Source organism: Lampetra fluviatilis, chromosome 2 (assembly GCF_964198595.1).
Source record: "Lampetra fluviatilis chromosome 2, kcLamFluv1.1, whole genome shotgun sequence".
Taxonomy (NCBI): Eukaryota; Metazoa; Chordata; class Hyperoartia; order Petromyzontiformes; family Petromyzontidae; genus Lampetra; species Lampetra fluviatilis.
In genome coordinates this window covers 3,534,259-3,559,749 of record NC_136276.1, presented here as the reverse complement: position 1 = coordinate 3,559,749, position 25,491 = coordinate 3,534,259, and the positions used below count along the sequence as shown (strand labels likewise).

Sequence of the window (25,491 nt, the reverse complement as noted above, 5' to 3'; positions counted from 1 at the left end):
TATATTTTAATTATTTACACTATAAAACAACAGTGGCTGCTATAATCCCAGGTGTACGTGGTACTGGATGCATTCCCTGTCGGAATTTGCCTTGCACTGAAGGCTTACCTGTCAAATTGAAAGGCTCATAGGAGTCTCTTTTAGCCAATGAGAGGCCAGGAATTTATATTAAGGATTCTCTGAAAGGGGCTCAAGTATTCATACTTGCTAAATGTCTGGGAAGCATATAATCCAATTAAATATCCCTTTTGTCTCCGACACATCAGGACTACCAATGTGCTCGATGGAGTGTTGCATGTGTTTCTAATCTAAGGGCTTCTCCGTATTAAACGGCACACGTATGCATGCGTGTACGTAGCCAAACGCGCTCATCTTGATTATATTTTGTTAATATAATCGTGTTAATTTAATCGTGTTAATTTAATCGTGTTGATTTAATCGTGCTAATTTAATCGTGTTAATGTAATCGTGTTAATTTAATCTTGTTAATTAAATCGTGTTGACTGAATCGTGTTTATTTAATCGTGTTGATTTAATCGTGTAAATTTAATCTTGTTAATTAAATCGTGTTGATTTAATCGTGTTGATTTAATCGTGTTAATTTAATCGTGTTGATTTAATCGTGTTAATTTAATCGTGTTAAATTAATCTTGTTATTTTAATCGTGTTAATTTAATCACGTTCATTTAATCTTGTTAATTAAATCGTGTTGATTCAATCGTGTTCATTTAATCACGCACGTGCCCATCCTATTTGCGCGCAATTTTGAAAAGCGCTCAAAACTCAGACGCAATCCAACCCCCCTTCCCCCCCGGGGCCGGCTCTACCTGGTGCGCCCCCAGTCCCAGCGGGTGCTGCTGATCGCGATCTCCCGCAGCTCCAGCGTCTCCAGGTCGCGGGGGCTCTTTTGCCGCCGGCCGCTGTCCCTGCGGAAGGGCCTCCAGACGGGGCCCGCGGCCCCGCCGTGGCCCTCCGCGAAGCGCGTCAGGCGGTCCATGTGCTCCAGGTGGGACTGCACCAGCCGCTTGGCGCACACGAGCGCCGCCCGGTCCCCGCGCTCGCGCTCGCCCCGACCGCCGGAATCCTGCTCGCCGCCGGGGGTCGCCGCGCTGACGCCGCCGGCGACGCCGCCGTTGCCATTGCTGTCGACGTCGTCGATGTCGTCGTTTTCGTCGTTGTCCCGGTCGCTGTTGCCGCGGTGACCGTGCGCGGCAGCCGTGGTGCCTGCGAGCCGGGTGAAGAGCAGCGGGTACTTGGTGATGCGCTGCAGGGGTGCCATGAGGAAGGAGCGTAGGTGCATGCGGCGCAGCGCCGGGTTCTCCTTCTGGGAGACGTCCAGGAATATCCTGCTCACGCGCACAAAGACAAGGATAAAAAAATCGCCCGTATAGCCTTTACAGACTGTAGGGGCAAGTGCTGTTAACGAGCACCTATTAAAGCCGGTACGGCACAAGATGGGGTGGGTGGCCAGCACCGCTTTTGTCTCCCTAGATGCTAAGGCCCAGGACCAGTTCAGATAATCATCACTGGTGTTGGCTGTGAGCGAGAATTGAACTTGGGTCATTGGGTTCATAGCACAGCGCGCTAACCGCTACGCCACCACTCACACGCACACAGATACATGCACATGAGCATGCAAGAAAGGATTCATGAAGAGTATCGAGATCCAGATCATTTCCTTGTAACCCTAACCAGTTGAAAAATACACTTTTTTTATATATCCCTTTAAAGATTAATTCACAAATAATTCCACTTCTGGTTGAAGGCATCCTCACGCCGTGCCAGTCAAGAGGGTTTGTTTGACCGTACCTCATCATGCCGGTCACTGCGGGTTTGGGAAAGAGGCCACCTCAAGTCGTCGGAACTACCGCGCGGACACCGTTTAGAGTAAGGGCCTCCCCACGCGAGCCCTACCGGAGCAGCTCTTTCTCCCTCTCCAAATTGGCGAGGGTCTGCAGGGCCTCCGTCTGCCTCAGGCAATACGTGCGGAACGCCGGTAGCATGGCCAGCGACTCCAGGAAGATCTCTCCCACGTGCACGCTCACATAATCCGCATCCCCCTGCAAGGCGGCGGAGGAGGAGGCGGAGTCGGCGCCCCTGCTCGTTACGAAACAATTCTCGTTCATCACGTTCGTCGCTTCACGTGAATCCTTTTCGACCGACTATTAAATGCCAATCGAGTTCATTTGGTAGAAAATTATATGAGTATACTTTACAAAGTATATGAATGTACTGCGATACACATATTTATCTCTGTGTGAGAGCTCCATTCCTACACACATTAGCCGGCATATCTCTCACGGTAAGTAGATCATTTTATTACGTAGTACAAAGTGTTCGCTTCGAAGGAATAAATGACAAGATTGATATTAATAGACGTCAATCACCATCACCGTACGATTCACATGGGTGTGATTCACAGGTTCTTTCCTTGTATCTGTGTATACTTTTGGGGACAAACCCGTGTGTGTGTGATGACGTCTTTATCATCATCAGCCACAATAGATCCACTCCTGCATGAAGGCCTTCCCAAGATGTCGCCATCTCTCACGAACTTGTGGTGCGACAATCTTTGAGCTTCTGCGCGTGACCCAATTTCGTCGCTCTGTCTCCGTAATGGGCGTCCATCACGGGTGGGTTTACTCCTTTGGCTGTCACTCTATCATTCGTCTTGTATGTTACGTTGGTGTGGATCTAGGTGCTAACCTTGTTCCTTCCAGCAATGTGTACTGCCCAAGCCCTCTTACTCTTCTTAACAAACTATGTCAGGATTATTTCCTGCATATGTTCTATAATTCTGTGTGTTGGCCTACTGGTGTGTCACTCCAACGTATTTAAAAAACTAAATTGCGAACCTGGTATAACGACAATAAATTTAATTTCGATTTAAAGCTTTCGTGACTGCAGGGATTCATCTTCTTGGTTCTTTCGGTAAAGTCACGTAGAATGGAAATAATAAAATAATAAAAATAAAACAATAAAATACAATTCTCACGACGTTTCGGCCACAACGCAAGCAGCCGTCCTCAGGTGAAGAACAGGGCTGTCGAGTAGACAGAGTCTGTCTTCTCGACAGACCTGTTCTTCTGCTGTCGAAAAGACAGAGTCTGTCTTCTCGACAGACCTGTTCTTCACCTGACAATAAATTATATAAGGCTAACGCACTGTAAATGAATAAACTCATTAATAGACGAGTTATGTATAACCTCTCGTTGGAGATGCTGGATAAAGAAAGACAAAAGTCAATACAACAAACAGCCTGTGTCGCCACATGGCTGCCCAGGCTATATTAGGTGGTGTTTAACATGAGCTTGAAGCCTTATTAATTATGGAAACAAAAAAACATTGTAAAGTGACTTAAAGGCACTCCAGTAATGTCACTAAAATAAATAATGCATTTGTATGTATGGCAATCGGCCACAGTGTGGTCACGGAACCCGCTCTGGACAGCCGTCCGTACAAGCCTCGGCGTGCAACCATCCTTCTTCCTTTAAAATATTTAATAGGAAACGTGAAAAGAGGATCAGGCACATACCACATCTATAGGTAACATGAATTACAATCAGTCCTAACCGTCTACTTGATATACGGCAGTTACATTCACCCAGAAAATGACAGACTTTGATGGCAGCTGTGCTGACATCAGCAGCATTGTCTGCAATCACCCTTTTGACCTTGACATTTTCCGGGAGTCAAGTTTCACACTTGGAGCTACCAATAACTGCCCAAGAACCATTACCGGGATGTAATGAAAAGAAGCACTCGAGACACTTCGTTGTGAGATTTGCCGTGGCCCCTGTGTGCGCCTCGGGAGCTGACCTGGCTGTGCGCGCGGCCGATGGCTTGCTGCAGCCTTGTCGTGAACCTGCCGTTGGCCTCCACGAGCTGCGCCAGGTTTCCGAACACGGTGTGCAGCTGCTCCGACGTGAGCAGCCCGGCCGCCTGCATGGGCCGGTAAAACTCGTCGCGGATCACGCGCAGGTCCTCGCCGTAGCTCAGCTCCGTCTTCACGAACTCCATCACCGCCTCCTTCCTCTCCCGCCGCCACTTCCTGCACCGCTCGCACACGGGGCCTCCTCGCGGCGCCGCCATCCCTTCTCCCTCTTCTCCGCCACCCGTCGTCGCCACCGCGCATGCCGCGGCCGCCCCCGTTTCCTCGTCGCCTGCCAGCTCGCGGCCGCAGTCCACGCAGGCGCCCGACTCTCGCTCCTCCCCCGCCTGCTCCCCGTTGAGCTGCGCGTCCGTGACCCAGACCTTGGACCAGCCGGAAGCCGGGTCGTCCCTCTCCTCGGCCTCGCCGTTGTCGTGCTCCAGCTCGGCGAGGGCCTGAGCCCACGCCTGGTTGGAGCTCGAGTCTGGCGCACGGGCGGCGTGCCTGCCGCGGGGCACCGCGGCAGGCACGGGCGGCGAGGCCCGTGCGCGGTATTTTCCGGTCAGGTGCTGCCCCACCTCGGAGCCGAGGCCGCTGTCCGCACGCTCCACCTCTGCGCTTCTCGTCGTGGTTGCCGACGACGACGACGCCGCCGCCGCCGCCGCCACCCCCGCTACCTCCGACCGTTCGATGTCGTCATGCAGCCCGACCACCCCGCTGTCGACGCTGGCGTTGCTCGCCCGACTCTGCCTGTTGCTGCGAGGGGACGCGGCCCTTTCCACACCGCCGCCTTCTGCTCCTTCACCGCCATCGTCGCCGCCATCGGCCACGCGGCTGCTTCCACCGTTACCAGAACTTCGCTGCCGCAGGGGGCTCCACAAGGCCTCGCCTCCACCTAAAAATACACGGTTTTATCAAGGTGTGAACGTTGTCTCTGCTACACCTACACGTCTTTTATTCATAATAATTACAACTCTGCATACATTTGTCAATGCGCATACTGTGTTGGTCATAGGGCGTTGTTGGACCATACCTCACCACACTGGTCAGTGCAGATTGGTAAAGTGGTTGGCACAATTGAGCAGATAAATCCGTACAAATCAAAGTACAAAATTAGAGACAATACACAAAGCCTATAACCAAGAAAAAAAATAATCCAATGATGACGACGGCGACGATGACAATCACGATACTGATGCTGCCACTGCTGATAATGACTTTGCTGCTGCTGATGGATGATGATTCGTACCAGTCCCGGGGGAGTGGCCGGAGTGCGTGTGCCTCCGCTCACGAGTGCGGCCCTCTTGCTTCCTGCCGTTTCGATCGACGGGGGTGGGGTCACTGGGCCGAGAACGCAGCCTGCGAGGGGGCGGCGTGGGGACCCCCCTTGGGCCACCGTCCACACACGGCGACGAGCCGGCCATGCCCGGGCTGAGGGCCTAGGGTGACATTGGGCGGAGAGTGTGGAGCTGGAGATCGTTCAGGAAACCGCAAACAATCCGCAACACACTCGACAAGAAAATGTGGACACTGGGCTCGTTGAGTGCAATTAAAGCGGTGTCTGGAATATTTACATGGAATGGCCTTCTTTGAAATGATCTCCTCTCAAAAATTCTGCTTTGATCATTTTTTTTTATGTGGTAGAGGCTATTTTTTTGTTTACTTTTAATAGCTAATATTGTCAACAAGCTTGACAATTGGCACTCTCTATTTTCCAATTTTTTTGTTTTTGAAGTTAAGCAATATTGTAACATATGTCTCTTCATAAGCCAATATTTAATTACTTCAATGTTTTAAGTGGCCAGCTAAAGCATTCCTGAGACTACTTTTACTGTATCATTCACAAACAACATTGCAAATGCACATACATTCACACTTGCTCTGGTCATTATGCTAAAGTATTATATCAGTATAGACGGTTGGCCTCGCCCTGCCCTATTTGACACCGGGGTTCAATGTTAACGAGACAACTTACCTGCTTCATTTACATTTAGCACAAGAAAATTTTAACAATCGTTTACAGGCCTTCATCAATCCACTGCTGGATGAAGACCTCCCCAGTGGTTGCTTCATCACAACATCACGACGGTTGGCCTCGCCCTGCCCTATTTGACACCGGGGTTCAATGTTAACGAGACAACTTACCTGCTTCATTTACATTTAGCACAAGAACATTTTAACAATCGTTTACAGGCCTTCATCAATCCACTGCTGGATGAAGACCTCCCCAGTGGTTGCTTCATCACAACTCAACACGTTGGTTAGTACAGGTTTAGTGAAGGGGACGGGAGGGGGGGGTACCTCGGACCGGTTCAGATATCGCTCGCCGCCAATGTTAGCCGTGGCCAAGAATCTAACTCAGGTCACCCGGATTAAGGGTACAGCGTGATAACCACTACCCCACCGCTACACCACAATATTTTAATAATGGAAACCAAATTAAAAAACACACTGTCTACACGATGATAAACATCATTACAATACCCATAACACAAGTGCACGTCTCCGTAACAAATGACTTCACCTCCTCTGCGTCATCTGTGCTCGAGCGTTGCAGCGTTGAGGCTGGGCACCACTCTTCGGCTCCGTATGCTCCCAGCCGGCACGGAGCCCTTGCCACCAGTTCCTCCTCTCCCTCTTTGTTTTGTCCCGAGAGGGAGTGATCTTCATCTGCGTTAGGGAACTCCTGGCTCTCCAACGGTCCCTCCAGCCCCCGAAGCATTCCTTCTGCCCGAGCTGCTCCAATCTCCGCTGCTGCCATCCCTGCGTCTTCACCAGAAGCTAACTCCGGGCACTCGGGTTCATTCTCACCTGCACAGCTGCGGAGCGGTAAAGTGTGCCGACTTACATCAGTGCACGGGGAATAGTAAACTGACACAGGCTTGCAGCGCACACGCGCAATTCTCGTATGAAGTGGCAGACGTGATGAAAATACAACAAGCAACATCAATGTGGCTGTGTTTACGAATGAATTGAGAAAACACTGGTGGTCTACACAAAAAAAATAAGCATACGCACAATTGTCTGCTTTCAATTTGTTAATTTTTTTTTAAATAAATCTGCTGAACTAAATGTACTGATCGAAGACTATAACATTGCCAGTGTAATGTATTGTAGATGCTATGAAAGACACGCAATGCACTGAAAGCTCACGCAAGTAAAAATACAAGTCAGAAAGTACTATACAACAAGAAGCTGGGATGGTTCTCAGATGATTCAACGGACGGGGCGGCCACCAGCTTGGTATGGCCGCATTGAGTATGAGGTCACCGTGATCTAGGCAGATTGTTACTCTTACTGCAGGAGGTCAAGTGCATAACATGATACAGGATCAATGCATTCTCATAAGGTTTCCTTCAAATGCCTTTCCTTCCATTACACATGTAAGTGTATGCTCAGTGCCAATCTATATTCCACCCCTTCTGTGTTTTACTGAACGGAACTCAAAACCTCTTTATGAAATTCAAGGTGTCTCTCCAGTTTGAGTGACTTTCCTGCTCTTGGACTCGGTTGCATGAAGCCTGCCCCCTTTGGGCCTTTTTGGCGTTTTTTTAAATAGTACGGAAGACAGTGTGGTGCCATCATCTGCTTCATCATCATCAAATACGCTAATCATGAGGCTATTTCAGCCATCCGCCATGATGTACCACTGTTCTATACACAACAAAACTGAACCAAATGGGTGAGCAAGGTGGAAATCGCCACAGTACAACGCTAGAGCACTGTTTACTGACCAAAATTAAAAGTCCAGCACTTCAATGTCATCACAACAAATCACTGTCCCTTTGAGACATCCACAGAGGCTCCCTTATCACATCCTCAGCACACGTAATTCATCATCAAAATTCCATCCCATTTTGACGAGACTAATTGACAAATGCCTTGAGCTGGGGCAAAGCTAACCTCAAGTAAGCCCAGAAACCTCGGATATGTGTTGAAACATTTTGAGGAGTCGTCTGAAATGAATATATTAGTGATTCACTGCGTTCAATGTGCCACACTCACAGATACAGTAAAGCACTTGCAGGCTTGCCGATTTGCCACTTAGCAATTGAGATTTCCACATTTGTAACGAGCGGAGGTTTGTGCATAAAGCTGGGTCAGCATTCCCCAAGGGGCTGCGGCAGCACTTGATTGGTTTCACAGGCAAGGCGCCCACGTGCGCGAATGTGTAAACGGGGTCAACGTTTTGTGTTGGAAAAAATAAATTAACCCTGCGAGGCGTCCACCGTACGGCTCAAGGGGCTGACATCGTGTCAGATCACTGATCTGGCACCACCGAGATCCTGGTTTAAAATCTTGGGCAGTTACCCGTGAATACATTTAGGTTCTCGAGTGTAAGGGACATTGTGGTAGTAGCCTGGGCACACGTGGAGACTGCTAAAGAAAAAAACGTGACATTAATCTTGCTTTGTTACGTAACGCAGCAAACGCTATTTCCGAAGAATATTAAAAACGCTTTCTTTACCAAACGATGGACACTAAGGTGGCATCACTGGTGTGGATAAGAAATCTGATGAGGGATTTTGGTGGTCGTGTTTTGATGAAGGTGTGGCAATGCTTTTTCGTAAAGAATGTCGAATCGAACGTTGTTCAACACATGACATACCACATGCCAAAAGCACAATACAGCTTTAAAAAATCCAAGAAAGATAAAAAGCAATCAAAATCAATGGTAATTGATATTAACCTGCAGAAAAATACACTCCGGTTTAATTACCATCTTAAATGCCGTTTAATGTGACATTAAAAATGTGACGTGCAATGTAATGTCGTGAAAATGGTTCCCAGAATCGGAGACATGTTTGGGCAATATCCAGTCACTATATGTCATGGTCTGTTATCACATCAACCATGGCTGTGAGTATGGCAAATGTCATGTTCGTTAGCCAAGTAATTATTAAGGTTTTTTTCCCTAATTCACACAAGTCTCTGTATCAAAAATCCAGGACCATTACATTGCTCCCCTAATGATTTTCCCATATGAATGCAACTCCCCTTGTTTTTTTTTATTATTTGAGCTCAAGTATGTTACTTAAACCGTTGTTTTTAAAACATGTTTTGGGATTGCATGCCAACAAAATTGTAATTGTATGAGAACGCGGAGATACACAGGACTCCTCTAATCAAAATAAAGCTACAGCTATGGTCCTGTAACTATTTATTATGACGTAAGTATGAGGCTTAATTATATTAAATGTCAGCACAGTGCACATAATTAGGGCTTTAGCTACGGTATTCAAATAATGAATGCTTTGTTTTCATTGGACAGTCACAACATTGCTATTATCTCCCTATCATTTAAATAACACTGCAGATATACTGTACTGTTTATGGCAATTCAGCCTTGTAAGTCATTACAAGTGCTTTGGCACGGGAGTGCACAAATATCCCAAATAAATCTTGTCTAGTAAAAAATAGCCTACAGTAGGCCATGCCTCTGATGCCTTCATATTTGATGTCTAAACTCCAGGTCGTCCAAATTTCTACCACCACCCGCACCCATAATCGAGACCACATCACCCCAACACTCCAGTCCCTTCGCTGGCTCCCAATCCAGTATTGGATCAACCATAAAATAACCCTCACCTCTGCCTACTTCTCCCACCTAATCTCGTTGTACTCACGAATGCCTCCTCTTGAAGCCCCAAGTCAACCTTCGCACTGTGAGAGGCCAATCCTTCTCCTCCCCTGATGGCTCTGTGGCCTACAATCATGATGTTTACTTGCTGTGCCCTGTTCAAGTCCAGCTTCCAAGGCTCTTCCTCTTCTCCTCTACCCATGACGTTCTTTCTTGTCTCTTTAAAAACTATCGTAAACGCAGGGTGTCCGTAAAAGTATCCGTTAATAAAGAATTATACTTAAACAGGAAATATTCCTTCTACCAAAGACTTACGTTTTTCAACCAACGTGCTTGACTGATGTTCAACAGTACAGAAGTATTTGAAAGTGTCACAACCAATATGTTGGTGAACACCTGGGATTCTCTCTCATCTCGATACCACGAGTCACCAATAACATGGTGGACATCTGGAGGCTTAAAGGGATGAAAGTCACATGATAAAATATTCATACCACCAAGTGTGTGCAACGAAGTTTTTTTGATCTGACTAAAATTGCTGCGGAATTATAATGCTTTAATAATGGATGATACATTTCATGGACTCCCTGTGCAAGCCTTCTTTTCCCTTTATGCATAACGCATTGTCTTTCATGGTATCTTGAGATGTGGATGTATAGACCCACAATTTTGTTGTGTTTTATGGCAACTCGGCACAAGTCAATCGAGCCCCGCAGCATATAAATTGCTTGGAATTTAAAAAAATGCGGCTTGAAAAACAGAACACTGAACCTCCTGTACTAAAACGTAAGCGTAGTAACAGCTATGCATTATTGAACGTGGATTTAACACAACAATGTTGACAGCACTTGCCACCTTATACCATACACCATACAGTAGTCAATGACAGTACTCTTTCTATACGGCCAAATGCATGACACCGCTCATCTGGCCAATCAAAGTACGTAGCAAATGGGACATACACACATCTATGCATAACAGACGATGTACATAAATGCACAGGAATGTGCCCTTACTTATGACATTGCCAGGATCTCAAATGCACGCAACCCAAGCGAACGCATTCACACCGAAGGCACACGGCTGACGTTTGTTGCATCCCCTAGCGCCTTTCTCCACTTACCCGTACGGAGTAAGGTCACCGTGGCATCTGGAGCACGGGCGCAGCTGTTGTAGTTAAAGGAAGCGAGCCCTACTCGGCACAATAACAATTTCACGTTCTGCAGCAGCAGCAGCAACGGCGATGCGCAGAGGAGGGCTGGCATTTCAACGGGCAGGGGTCCCGTGACGGCACACCGCGCGTGTGCGTGCGTGCGTAAACTTCCACTGCAGCTGGCATGGGAGATTCCGTAATAAATCGGCACTGCGCTATAGTGTCAGGTTATTGACGGCCGCGTGCAATCGGGACGGTTTCACTACTCGAGAGCACCCTCATGGGGAGGGAGGTCGCCACCGTGCGGGCACTCGGCTGGCCCGTCGAAATTCTTTTCCCACTCCGGTGCCATGTGATGGCTAATAACGCAGAGCCACTTGAGCCGCCTCCGTTGGTCGCAGCCCAAGGATAAAGAGCGGCTCCGCTCGCACAATGCGCAGTGAAGTCTGGCTCCTTGTAGTGGCCACTGAGTCAATTGCAGTGACTGTGGGAGGGTCAATTTGGGCTGAATAGACCAGAGCACAACGTAACTCTATGACAACGTATTAAAGTTATTGATGCGTAAAAAAAGGTAAATTTTTTTAAGGTTAGGATTTTTTCTTGTAACACCAAATTTCTTTAGAAATGTAATTATATGGCAGATATGCCCCAATTATTGCACAGTGAATTTGAGTACATTGTAAAATGCTTTAATACAGCATTACGGTATTGGTAGAATTGTTTTATGGTATTTAAACATATAGGGAGACCTGTATTATGGATGTATCTGACAAACACAATAAATATTTTAAATCCACAGCTTTTAATTGGAAGGGCTGTCATTGTTAATGAACAGCAGAAATATAAAAATTGTCCTCAAGAATTACATTACTAATCGACAAATTTGTTTTCACTTTAAATCAATATAACTTAATACAACAGAGAGCTTTAGTCGGTTATGAATTATAAATCCCGCATTTCTAAAGCTGCTTACTAGACATGTGTGAAAAAAGAGCTTCATAGCTCATCGGATTTATCCAGGATAAATAAAGATTCCGATTTCCGCTTTGTCACTACTAGTTAAATCTTAAAAGCGGAAATCCACGGTGAACATTTACACGTACGGAATACTGTGCGCACATGATCTCCCACCTCTTCCGAAGGAGGTGGATGGCCGAGCCGAGGATGTCGGTCTTCATGCGCTGTAGGCAGGTCGTGTAATCAGTGAGCCCAGGGCTGGGCCCCAGCAGGCAGCAGCTCGCCACCGAACTCCGCCGCTCGCCATCCGCGCCTTCCACCCGACCCTCGCCCACATTCGCTGCTCCCGAGGGCCCTTCTTTACCATTCCCGGTGCTTCCCAGAATCCCTTCCGTGCTGCCTACTCGCCGCCCGTCCCTCAGGACTTTGATCACCTGCCCCTCCATCATCCCAAGCCCTGCAGGTGGCTCTCCGTGGCCCTGCTGCTCAGGACGATGCCCCGGTCGCCTTCCTGTCCTGCCTGCCAGTGGGGTCACCTGCTGCGTGACAGGTATAGATATGGCACCGTGTCCATACGTGGGGCCATGCAGCAATGACCCCCTGGGGTTAGCAGCAAATCCACGGCGATCGTGGTCAATGGAAACAAGTTGATCTTTTCGAGTGTCTTCCCATACGGTCACAGCCTCCTTCCCTTTGGCCCAAGCTCTGCCACAGTCAGACTCTGTGGACAAAACTTCCAACACACCATCACCCTTCTGTGTCCGGTATTGTGCTAACTCTGTGTAATTTAACGGTGCCGTGATTCCAAAGCCCTTTAAATTAGAATCAATGTGCCCTTCAATGCGTCTCCCACCACCTGTGCTTTCGTCGCTCGAATGTCCACTGGGTTTCCCCACGTCAGTTTCGTAATCAGAAACCTCGTCATTCAGGCCCTCAGGCTGAACTACTGTCACCATCTTAAGGGCACTTTCCTGTTGACGCCTCATCCTCTTAAACTCTTCAAATGTTGGAATGTACAACCGGCCTCTTGGATATCGCTGCCGGGGAGACACGGGCTCACTGTGCCAACACGTAAAGACTTCTGCAGAAGGGCTAGCCAAGAGCGTTTCTCGTGGTTCAGTGTCGACTACATTAGCTGCTGCGTTGTCGCGGCCCAAACGCGTAAGATCGGGGCTGCTCTTCTGTCTCCGGATGTGGAACCGCCGCAGGGCCTGCCTCTTGATCTCGGCCGGCGTGCAGCTCAAGTAGTTCGAGGTGGAGGAGCAGGGGCCATGAGATGGCTTTCCTCCCTCGGGGTTCAGTCGTTGTTTTCCAGCCAATTTTCCCGCTGACTCACCACGATGCTCAGCGTCAGTGTCTTCCAAACAAAGCACCGTCTTCCCACAACTCGGCATTGCACTGGGGTGAGTGACCGATACGGCTGGGTTTTGTGGGCGAATGGGACTGGCGGCCATGGCGACCTTGTTGCTGTTCTGCCTGAGTTTCTCCTTGATCATCTCGCGCATGCGGTCCGTGGGCCAGGCATGCACGTCGACCGCCACCAAGGGCAACGGGTCCAGCAGTGAGTCCGCAAGAGTGGCGGGCCTTCCCTCCCTGCCCGCGCTCGTTGCGGGACATACTTGTTCGTCAAGCTGTATGCCCTCTTCCAGCTGGTCCTTGAGTTGAATGTTGGGGACGTGGAAAATCCTGTGGTCTATATTCATAGCTTTGATCAGTGGCTTCTTATCTGTTGGACATCCTCCAGGAACGCCGTCTCCGACTGGGAACGTCGGTACCGAGTCCTATGTCTTGGCCGGCGAGCTTCATATGTCCTCACTTTTAGTGCCAGAAAGTGCTGAAAGAACAAAATTAACATTTGGCATTGTATTAGACCATTGCTATTATATTGGTGTACACCGAACAGAATGTATAGGTCTGCACCGTTCAGGGGCATCATGGCAAGCAGCCCAATTTCCATTCTCCCTCCCCCAACACTCCCTCATGCAGCTGCATTAATTGCAGGACCAGTTTGAGAGGGACATGCGAGAGAGAATGTGTTTGATATGGCAGGCGTGTGGCAGGACAAGTTCAGCAGATGCCATGGGTGTGCATAAATTTCCATGGCAATATCGCTGTCTGCCTGCACACCTGGGGTCAGGGGCCTTCCCGAGGGATTACACCCCTAACGGGCCATCTGTTTACAGCCCCTCTCGAACGGTAACAGAGACGTCGTCACACTGCATGTCAGCGTTTTGTAAAATTCATATGCCAAAACAATTTCATAAATCCTTGAAATGTTTGACGATAGTTGCAGTTAACCGACTGCTGTTGTCAATTTATTTTGGAAATTGAGTATCGTATTCTGGCTTAATTTAATTACCGACATGGCCTTACAGATTTTTGGAATCTGAAAATATACATCACGAGCCATTACCAAGGGTTTTACAGTTTAGCTATTTTTCATTTCCATATTTACGCCTCATTTTACGTCTTAAGCTGTAATGATAGATTTGCATACACAAAATATCACGCACACACAAGAGTTATATATAACAGCATATTTTCCAAACCTGAAATAAACCTGAGCACATCATAAATCATACATTCAGACACACACAGAAAGAACACTCGAATACAAATTTCAAAACGCACACTCTCTTCGCTGTCACTAATGCAAATGTACCGTGAACAATCCAACGCGACAGATAAGCATGTGTTTACTCGTCAGAGTTGGCAAATTAATGAATCCACCCCAACCATTCTGTGCCATCCCCAAATTACCTTCTCACCTCACTGCCAAAGTTGCAACCGGATGACTCAGACAGTATATTACATTACTGCCCATCAATCAATCGCGTGTGTTTAGCACAATGTGGAATCCCATACAGGCACGATGTCTCTTTTTCAGAGAAGTCTGGGATAACTAGAAATAAAATAGGCAGTCATTTTGTAAGCCTGTTTGCAGCTGCAGTTCTTTTTTTTCCCCTTAGTAATTCATTTTAATCAATATTCACTTCAATGAACAAATTAAAACACGTGCACTCTATCAAGGCTGTTGTTACTGCATAGGTTTTCTCACAGAAACACGGCATTCGTGTTATTTTGCTGAAATATAACGGCTGGTACAGACGAACAACAATAACGATTTTAAATACATTCCTGGCAAATCATATAGGGGTTATGACATAAATCTGCATTACTTTGAGCTATAAAGCTGCTTAATGGTAGGGGGGGTTTTGTCCTGAATCAATTTCTGATAACATTTAAGCTGTTCTGGGAATGTACTTAGTCAATTGTAAATTGACTGAAAAATTACTGGTTCCTGCCTTTCCGTGTCATAATCCAATGCACTGCTGGATGAAAGCATCCCAACATCATGTAAGTCATGGTGGTGTTTGACTTTCCTTCACCATACCGGTCAGTCCGGATAGTTCAGATATCACTTGCCACTGGTGTTCTACCCTTAACTGGGAATAAAACTCAAATTTCTAGATTTAGAGCGCAGTGCGCTAACCATTGTGCTACCGCTGCACCCGCTGCATTTGATGTGATGTGCTGTATGCGTATGGGAGGGGGGGGGGTTCAGCGATGCAGTGTCTGGTGCCCCGTACCACGATCCCAACGACCACATCAGTGGCGAGCGATATCCGAACTGGTCGTGGGGCCTCCTCACCTTCACCGAGCTGCACCGGCTAGCCTGGTGAAGAACGCTCAATTAGCCACCGTGACTAACAGACAGCCACCGAGGGTTTCGGGAGGCCTTCAGCCAGTTGTGGATTTACAGACGGCTGGAAATTATTATCACTATTATTGTAAAACATAAGAAAGAAATATGTACAGCTCGATATGATTGTTCATTGATTTTCGTGTTTTGAATCGTAATATTGACACTAACCTACGTGTTAAATTTACATTATTTCTTTAGAGTGTTTCTGTGTTAAAAAGACAAAGCTTGTACATTTTCATAAAACTGCATACCTCGCAACAGATTTGTTTCCGCTATGGGACATTTACAGCCTTTTACAACGTTTAATGGGTTGTATACAGTTATAACTATGTGATTAAGTATGTCAATAATTCACGACGATAAATAAAACACCAGATGAAAATCTTTTGCAAAAAAAGCTAGTGCAATGGATTTACTTTGACAAAAAAAACGAAATAGATAAATAAACAAGCATGCATCCCTTCAACTGGCAATCTCCATCAGGATACTTGTGTGACAATGACAAGTGTTTCATGTTTACATCCTCTAAGTGTTCTGGGTTTGATCTTCCACGAAGCTCATGGTCCGCCCTAAACAACATCCGCAGAAACAATGCCAGATGCTGGATACCCGATGCACAAATGGAACATTTAAAAACTCTCTGCAGTGCACGACTGTGGTCATCCAGAACAGACCACACAACGTAAACAGCGATGCACTCCGCTCCTCCTGACGCGGTTGTCTGGCTTGACCACCTGAATGTGAAATTGTAGCTGATGCTCTCTGCATCTACATGCGCCATACCGCAGGAAAGAACCAAAGAGCCTTCCCAGTTCTTGTATACAGTGTCACAGGTTCCACAAATAACGCGTGAAATGCGTCAATCGTTTATTTAATAGCCTATTTTGCATGCATTTTCAAAAAGGTCACCGTTGATGTATTCAGCATAGCTTAATTGTAACCTAATAGCACTTTATAAATTGATATTAATTCATAGTGTCTGTGACACATAAACTTTCTGCTCATTACATTAAACCCACTCCACTCTGCGACACAACCCCTGGCCTCCAGAGGCAAAGCCTCGATTCACAAGATGCACAAATTCATCCACATGACCCACATCACCGCACGACGCACCTTTGTTCCGCAATCATTTATCTCACGTGCACGGAGGAAATTGTACATTTACCCTGGCCAGAATCCAAGCACGCGGCGAAAGCAAAGGAAAGGTGGTCTCAGCGCCACGGGCAAAACGCACGCCAATGCACTCACCCAAGGTCACGCACGGGTCTCAAGCAGCCCGAAGCTGTCTCCTCTCTCAGGTGTGCTCTCTCGCACCGCTACATGCTACCTGTACAGTAACGGAACACCGTCTCTCCCCTTTTGTTTGGGGAAACCATGTGCTTCGCTGCCATGGAGATGGCCAAGCGAGAGTGTCTGATTGCAGATTCTGTCTGACCCCCCCTCCTCCCTGGCGTGCAGAGCCGGGTGCCTGTGTGTGTGTGACAATGCAAGGCTTCCCGCAATTGCTCTTTGCTTTTTTATAAGTTCGCCAGTTCCCCTGCCACCAACCTCCCACAGCGCCTTAAAAACAAACACAAATTCACTAGCCACTATCGGACAAAACCGTGCAATAAAGTATTGAAAACTCGAAATTTTCATAAAACGTAGATTCACGTGACCGTTAACCAGCCAAGAAAGATGAAAAACAAAGTTCGGTCGAGAAGCACGGAGCACACGCGTGCCTGTAGGCCCGTTTTATGATGAGGCCCCATCACCTCCTCATAAGATATTTCTCACAGAAACCACTTGCTGCTTTGGCCATGGGTTTAGTACTCGGAGATTACTCAAATTAGTATGTTTGCACGGGAATAATTTTGGTACTGATTTTACGGCAAAGTATTTACGCCAAAATATTTGTGTACAATTCAATCCAAGGTATTATATTTGGATTTTGTTTGAGGATGGTGCGTTAATGAAATATGGCAGATGCAATCCCAAATTGGGTAATTTTGCCATGAATTTGAATTTTGTAGTGAGACACTTCAGCAAAATTTGGTCGCAAATTGCAGCGAGTTGTGCACGAATGTGACGTGTTGGAAATGGCCTTCTATATTTCTTAAGCTAAGAATAATTTGCTGACAAAAAACCCATGCTAAAACATATATGAAAATGTGTACTTCATGAAAGCCTTTGTATGTATGTTGAATTTCTTTGGCACGTAGCCAACCGCGCTAATCAGAGGTGCAGGAGTACAACAAACTAAACACAAAAAAAAACTCTTAAAACGCTGACACATTTCACAAAATGAGTTTGTCCTTCACGATACTCATTTGTATTTTGAAATATAAAACTCAAACGGTATCAGCGTAAAGATACTGTGCAATGAGAATCACCATCAATCACCATTTGAGCCACCAGGCACCCATTATCATGTCACCAAAAACGCTGAGTGCAGGTGACAAGAACGTTGAGGAAAAGAGAGGCTTTTAGGGGCTTCTGCCTGTAGAACATCTTACAGCGACCAGGCTCAGCAGCAGCCAAAACCAATCAATCAAAATTCTGTTCCCCATGGAAGGGTAGCCACTAATTAAGCACCTGCCCACACCAGAAATGCCCTGAGGTGGGTGTGCTTGAAATGCCCAAGATGGGTTCTGGTCATGCACCCATTCTCTCACAATTCCCTGGCTCCCCTCCCCTCTCACTCCGAGTGGGGCTTGGCACACATGGTTGTGCAGGGAAACGCAGCAGACAAAGGCCCTTCTTCACATCCATCAATCTCATCCTAAAGACCCTTAACATTTGCTTACGCTCGCATTTAGCACGTAACCGCCGATAGTGTTATGAAGGCAAGATTTCAAGTGAAAACATGGAATCTGACTTCAACAATTCTGCTTCGACTAGATTTCCATTTTAACAAAGGATTAATGTAAGGCACTCTATGGCCCTTTTAGGTTACGCTTCAATGAATGTGACGCTTAAATAGGTTCAACACATAGTTTGCTAATTGTGCAATATTCCTTAAGGGCCCTGCAATATCGATGTTGTTTGTATTTTTGTTGTTGCTACTGTGCTCATGGCACCACGGATCTCCCTTGCAAATTAGCCAGGAAACCGTCTAAACGGCATCATCCGTGCAACAAATCAACTCAAACGAGAATTTAGTTTGCATTTAGTGAGCATAGCCCCTGTGAAAACTCAGAAAACGTATGTAGCCTTATTGAACACCAACTCGTACGTGACGCAGCCTCGTGTTTGTGCTTTTTCTTCTAAGACGAGCTTCTTTTTTCTCCTCTCGCGACATCGGCCCAGCCCAGGGTGTTTCGCCGTGGTGCAGAGGCAGCGTTCACAAAGACGATGCCGTGTGTTCGTGCGCTTCCATGGTTACAGCCTGGCGACTTGGGTGTGGGGAACCTCATCCGCAACTATAACCCCTGACGCTTTTCATGAAATTACTACTACGCGCGTGCACAGACACAATCATCGCATCACGCGAGTGTATCGCCAACACGCATGCGCTCTGCCACTGTGGTTCACACAATAAAATGTATGAACCGTGCAATAATGTCCATATAGGTGGCAGAGCATTTGCCGATAGAGCCCCTGAACTGTTTAGTGAGCTTGCCACGGTTACAGAGGTACTGTTTTTCAAGTAAGATTGAAACTTGTATAATAGAAAATGTAAATTTTTTCCGTTTTTTTTATTTTCCCGTTTCGCATGGTGTTCCTATGCTCACTGGGTTGTTATTACGCTTCCTTATGCAACTTTTTTTTTACAAACTTTAATATTTTTTATTTGTGACAGTGACGTCACCGCAGCGCCGAGTGCCAGGCTAGGTGCAACTCTTAGACCTAATCCACACGCCAACAATTACAGGAGAAAGTGATGTATAATAATGACTCTATTGGTGTCACTTCATTAAACAATCCATAAAAAAGGAATATTGTGCCGTTTTAAAATCTAATTACAGAGATCTACAAAGTGGCCAAGGAGGTCCGCGCTTGCCTCTGGGTACAGCACCTTTATTTCTCAAGAGATTCTGAGTTCAAAGGTCAGACAGACATCCAATGCAAACAATGTTTTCAAGTGCAGCAAGGTATGGCAGTCTTAACTGAAAATGATAATGGGATAACTGGTAACATCTCCCACCCAATATTTAGTTTTTTCTATTTTTCGTTTCGCTGCACCAATTTTTTGTAAGTCAAAAACATTTTGGCAGGCAAAATTAACGCTTACTTATACAGATTAGGAGTGGCCTACAGGTTGGGTCGCTGGTTACTGATTGAAACCTTTAGTATTGGTTAAAGCGAAATCAGATTTTAATTATATGCGATGAGCTCTTAAGTGTGCATGCTAGTAAAATAAAAAAAAATGATAAAAACTGTAATTTAAAGCAAAGCTACATATTGTCCCTTAAACACAGAGCAGACAATAAACACTTATACAGTGGTTTGCCATCTTTTTTAAAACATGTGTTCAATAACACTAAACGTCCCCTCCAACAGATGGTCATGGTTTAGATGTTTAAATCAATAAAAGCCAGGAATTGCCTAATTGCCAAGGTAAAAGGCTCTTGAAGGATGGAGAGTTGGCATGTTATATTAATGAGCACAACAGGGACGGCATCACAACATCTTTTCTTACATTATTTCCACTCAATTTCCGCAAACTTTAATTTTGACGAGAAAGGTAATACTATTTCACATTCCTTTGTCCATTCACTGCTTGGTGAAGGCTTCTCCAAACTGTGCTGATCGTGGGGATTGTTTGACCATCTTCAACACGCCACCTAACATTGGCCTAGAAATTGTACGTAAAAAGCCATCAAGTATGATTTGAACATTGAAAAATGTATAACGAATATTTACTGTACATTTTACGGATGAATTGAACAAACTTTCCTAAAATATATATACAGTATATAAACAAGTCTTCCTCAACAAACGCAATAAACGCTGAAAAAAAAGTTGACAAGCATAATGTGCCTTCAGCTCCCGTTTTCCCGCAAGATGTCTCGTAGTGCCTGAATGGTCACAAATGTTACATCACCATCAGCCATGTTCAATCACCTGCTGAATGAAGGCATCCCCCAATATGCCGCCACCTCCCACGATGCTGCGGGGTAACAATCCACCCAGCACATGCTCGTGAGCTCAATTCAATTGTTCCATCTCCTCGGTTGGTATCCCTGAGGACACGTCCAAACAAACCCGGTCATTCTGCATAATCCGCAGAATATGTCCAGTGCAAATTTGTTTAAGTCTGCCAATTCTACACCATCTCTCCTGCACGTCGTGCCGTGTACAGTACGTTGAACTTCTATCGCGCCGTACGTAGCCAACCGTGCTAATTGGAGGTGTCATGGTTCCACATCATTCATCTTCATCCTAAGATTTTACATCAAGACTCAAAGCTTGACATTCTGTTCAACTGCCGTGTTTTTTTTTACAGTGGACGTTTATCAAATGTTTTTATACCATATAATAAGAACAAATGGGTGGTATCGGCATATATCGAAATGGATCCATGAAAACCAGCATGAAGGCATAATGCAGCTGTATTCTTTAATCAATGTGAAAAACTGCATGTAAATATTACTGTGGAAGGTTACAGACTGAATATGCCACACTGAACACATTGCCCATGGCTCCATATTCGCGTTGTTTTTTATTTTGTTTAGTAGGAGACGCATTTCTCTAAGTGGATTTTTCTGTCCGCAATGTGAAATAATTAGCCCGTGTTTTGTTATAGATGCAGTATAGGACTGCATATGCATTTCAATAACTTGTCTACAATACATTGGTCAGGACATAATTAACATTCTGCCCTATATCGAAAAATAAAACCTAAAGCATAGCACTCTATGCAATAGAAAAGAAAAGCTGATTACATTTTGGAGGAATGTAATTTCTAAATGCCATCATGTCCTTGGCACTGCTCCAACTTATATAGCCTCGTGTTAAAAATGCCAACGTGGTACATTTCCACGCCTTTAATTCTCCCTTTCACTTCAATTCACAAGCTCTATGCCTCTTTGAGAAAAATGAAAGTGGAGGGAGGATTGGGAATGCCCGAAAGAAAATGTGCATGATCACTCCGTTTAATTCAGTCAGATATTCAACAGCACGAATTTGACTCGGTGCGATGGCATGGCCATGCCCGCAAATTCAAGCAGAGGTGGAGCTGGTGGATCACACAGAGATGGAGCCTGGGTGAGAGACAACTGTCTGTAAGGGCAACATAATGTTACGTAGGAAGCGGTACAGCAATTTGATGTCAGACGTCCCTGTTAGGGTGTTTAATGTTATGCCCTCGTGTATATGTCACTTTTATTCGGGCAATTTTTTTCCCTCAAACGCAAAACTTTTCAAAAAGGAATGAGCCTAACTTCTCAGAGCGGGACGTAAGCTCACAGTCCAGTACTGTATTGTGCATATGGGTCTTGCGCCATGATTAGGCTTTGTGTTTGCTATGTTATTATTCCGGAAAATTAATATGTACAAGACTTAGCCATATAATACATGAATGGTTCAATTCTATGAGCATTGAGCAAGTATTCCATCAAGTTATAGAATAAATACAGTATATTAAATCTATGTTTACATATTTCTTCTCAAACGCTACTTTTGAAGCAATTCTGGGTATCAATAGCATTTGAAGTCCTTTGTCGGGGTTTGTGAGATGTAAAATATCGTTTACAGTGTTGTCCAAGATTTTATACAGCAGCAATAATCGTATTCGTGCTACACATTTTTCTACCAAAGTGCAAAACGTACAGCCAGTCGGGCAAACCGATAGATTTTCACAATACGATGAAGACATTTTAATTCCAATATCGCAGTAAACATCAGTTGCTTTCGTGCTGGTATAAAATGTATCCAAGGAGTTAAGTGCAGTGGCCGACTTCCAAGCACTGCAGTCACAAAGCCAGGAGCTGTGACGATAATCCACTCTCCCTCACCACAGTCGCATTTCAAAATAGAATGACATCACCCTAAGACTCAAGCTTTACCACATCCCTTTTTTCAACTTTCAGCACCCTTGCAAGACTGACAAAGGCAAAGCGCTAGACTAAGTTACACACGGCCAAATCAGATGACAATTTGTCCTGCTAGGTTACGTTTCATTTTATAAACAGGACTAATACTGTACCGCATTTAATATGAGCTCTTCTTTTCCACGCAATCTATGTCGTGAAACAAGTTCCTCCATGGATGATTAGTCCTATAAAATCATTCCAGTGGGCTCTGCTGCGCAGTTCGAATCGTGACGAGACCAGCCAGATCATGATGTTGTGTTTGCATGACTACATGCGCTGCATGCAGGAATACTTGTGCATTTTGTCAGTGAGCACATTTTCAATTCCCATCCAGGAATTATGCAACATAATTTAAACCCGAATGCCCCTTATTCAGAAAGCACTCATAAAAAAGCCCCCATAAACAAAAGGTCTCAGCTTTCAGCTTATGCAGAACAGATGAATGATCAATGTGGCAAATGTCACCGGTTGCATGTTGTGAACAACAATTTATTTGGGCCAATCTCTCTCAATTAAGTGTCACCCAGATTTATTTAAACAATTACAAATTCATGGCTTACCAGTTAAAATGTTTGCACAAATCAAGCCCCCCCCACCACCACTCCCCATGCAATCAATATGCATGTGTATGATTGCTTATAAATCAAGCACAATGAGGACAGTGGCGTAAATTTGTCATCTGCGTGCGGGACCTTTTGCGACGAGAAAACAAGTAAAGCCGCTGAGCCGATTAATGACGATGGGTCAGTCAGCATGGCAGCACCACCGCAGCATCCAAGCGGTTCCCACTACAAAGAAAGATCCTCCGTATAGCCTGTAACAGAGTGTTGGGGCAAGTGCTGTTAGCGAGTAGCACCTATGAAGGTCAGCACGGCACACGAGGGGTTGAGTGGCCAGCAACCACACCCGGCTGGCCTTTGTCTCCCTAGTGGCAATGTTTGCACACCGCACTAAGTACTCATTTGAGGCTGAGAAGACCTAGGGGAGGCCGAGGACCGCTTGAGATAAAATATAATCGTTACTGATGTTGGCCCTGAGCAGGAATCGAACTCGGGTCACCGTGTTCGAAGTGCAGAGCGCGAACCACTACACCACCGCTCCCCACTGTCAGCATGGTTATGTCGCCTTCGTCATCACCAGCTTTGTTGTATCAAGGCAAAGCTAATCAGAATTTCATTTTTAAAAATATTATTGTTTCGTCTATGAGAACGCACATTTCCTTCAAATTGTTGAAGCAATTCTCTGGTGTGGTCAGTGTGGACTACTGTAAAATGAATATACTGTACTTGAAATGTTAACTCCATATTAGACTACCACATTGACACAATGTGCAGGCTGTTACTAATACAATACGTTAACTTAAAAGTCACGTTACTCTGAGTGTAAAGGGCTCTGCCACACCCTGATGTAAAGGGCAGCCTTCCACAACAAATGCTAAATTATTTCTTTAATTATTACATTTATATTACCAAGGTGTTCAGAAGCTCAAGCGTATACTGGGCAGTGCTCATCACTGCAGCTCTCTATGAGCCATGTATTTTTGTTTCTATGCCAGAAACATAAATACCATACCTCTAAATCAGGGGTCGGCAACCAAAATAACAAGAAGAGCCATTTCTTTCCAATTCGGTACAAAATTCAGTATTTCAAGAGCCGCAATGCATCTGAGTACATACTGTACATACGTACATATTGTCAAGAAGCAGCCCGTAAAGAGCCGCATGCGGCTCCGGAGCCGTAGGTTGCCGACCCCTGCTCTAAATGATTGTTCCTAAAAGGAACTATGATGGGCCGAGTGACCCTGGTCAAGATTTGTAGTCGTGTACTCACGACTATGATCCCTGTTGCTCTTACCAACAGTGACACCCCAAAAGCATGATTTAAGCCGCACTGTTTTCAAATCAATGTGGGCTGTTTTATGTTTGGCACATGAATTTGCCTCGAAGAAAAATAAAAGGTTCCTCGCGCAATTTGTCACGTGCTACAACTATTGCTATTATTCCGTTATATTGAACGATGCCTTGCAAATGCAACATCTTGACAAGTTGATATGAGGTATAATAAAAAATAATTTCATTTTATATAGCGTCATTCATGCAATTGCATCCCAAACCATCAATTATCTAGTTCCGTACAAAAAAAAATAAACCGCACTACTTAGTAAAACAAAAATGAATACGTAAATAACGAAAAAAATGCACATTACAAGAACAAATTCTCGCAGAGAAAATAAATTAAAATAAATCCGTTCGGTCGGACCGTTTCAATGAATCCAGGTTGCGTGCAAAAATATTGACCTTTCAATCAATGCACTGTACTGTTCACAGCTGACATCAGCACTCCACAAAACCCAGCTTAGTGTGGCACCAGAGACGCGAGAGCACAGCTAGAATTAACCCACAAACGACGGCTGCATTGTTTGTATGCAAATTATCAATGTTATCTTTTGCCCCCACATCTGCTGCACAATGGCATGTCAACGATGCGACCGAAGCGTGTGATCATCAGTTGAGTTGAAAATGTGCACATCACAATAACAATGGCAGCTAATTTAGAATCATAAATTCACCACAAATATACAAATCAAGACTTTCCACATTGCATACAACTGGTCGTGGTTAATACAGGTAATGTATCTAGGCTTCAGTTTTAAGTGGCCCGGGCATTCAAGCATTTAGCTTGGAAACCCAAGGCAAAAGTTCGGGTCGTGTTTCGAAACCCAGCCAACAGAGGTGTAGCCATGATTGCACACACATGAAGGCACTGGCATACTTTTGATATCGGCAGAGATTGGCATTGTTAAAGCATTGACATTTGGTTGATTCATTAAAAAAAGAACACCTTCATGTCCAACGTGCCATTCAATTTGTTTAGGTCCACAATTGCAAGCAATGTATTCATAGCCTACGAACAAATGATTGGAAGTTAAGCAGAGTTGAGCCTGTTTAGTCCTTGGATGGGTGACGACCAAGGCTTGCCAGGTGTTGTAGGTTTGGGGCTGTGAAGTGGGGTTTTTTTCCCTGGGAATTCCTGTTTAATCTGTACTCTCTTTCATGGAAATGGCCAAACATATCGATGCAGGGCCCCCATAAAAAGACGCTTAAGCCAGTGAGGCTTTGTGGGTAAATATTTTGAATTATTATTGCTGTATTTAAAAGTAGCAAGGTGAGGCCAATGAGTCATGCTCTGAAAAAAATATAAAAT

The 25,491-nt window shown here is 45.4% G+C and overlaps 1 protein-coding gene across 1 annotated transcript in view; it reads right to left on the bottom strand.

Moving 5' to 3' along the window:
- The window catches only part of LOC144947053 (uncharacterized), a 34,901-nt gene that overhangs the window by 5,730 nt on the left and 3,680 nt on the right, over positions 1-25,491 (bottom strand). The window contains exons 2-7 of the mRNA XM_078876203.1: positions 11,737-13,396; positions 6,396-6,690; positions 5,121-5,310; positions 3,820-4,766; positions 1,915-2,060; positions 828-1,346 (exon numbers count right to left, since the gene is read on the bottom strand). Of these exons, the coding sequence (XP_078732329.1) occupies positions 828-1,346; positions 1,915-2,060; positions 3,820-4,766; positions 5,121-5,310; positions 6,396-6,690; positions 11,737-13,265 (3,626 nt within the window). The 5' untranslated portion in view covers positions 13,266-13,396. The remainder of the gene's footprint in view (positions 1-827; positions 1,347-1,914; positions 2,061-3,819; positions 4,767-5,120; positions 5,311-6,395; positions 6,691-11,736; positions 13,397-25,491) is intronic.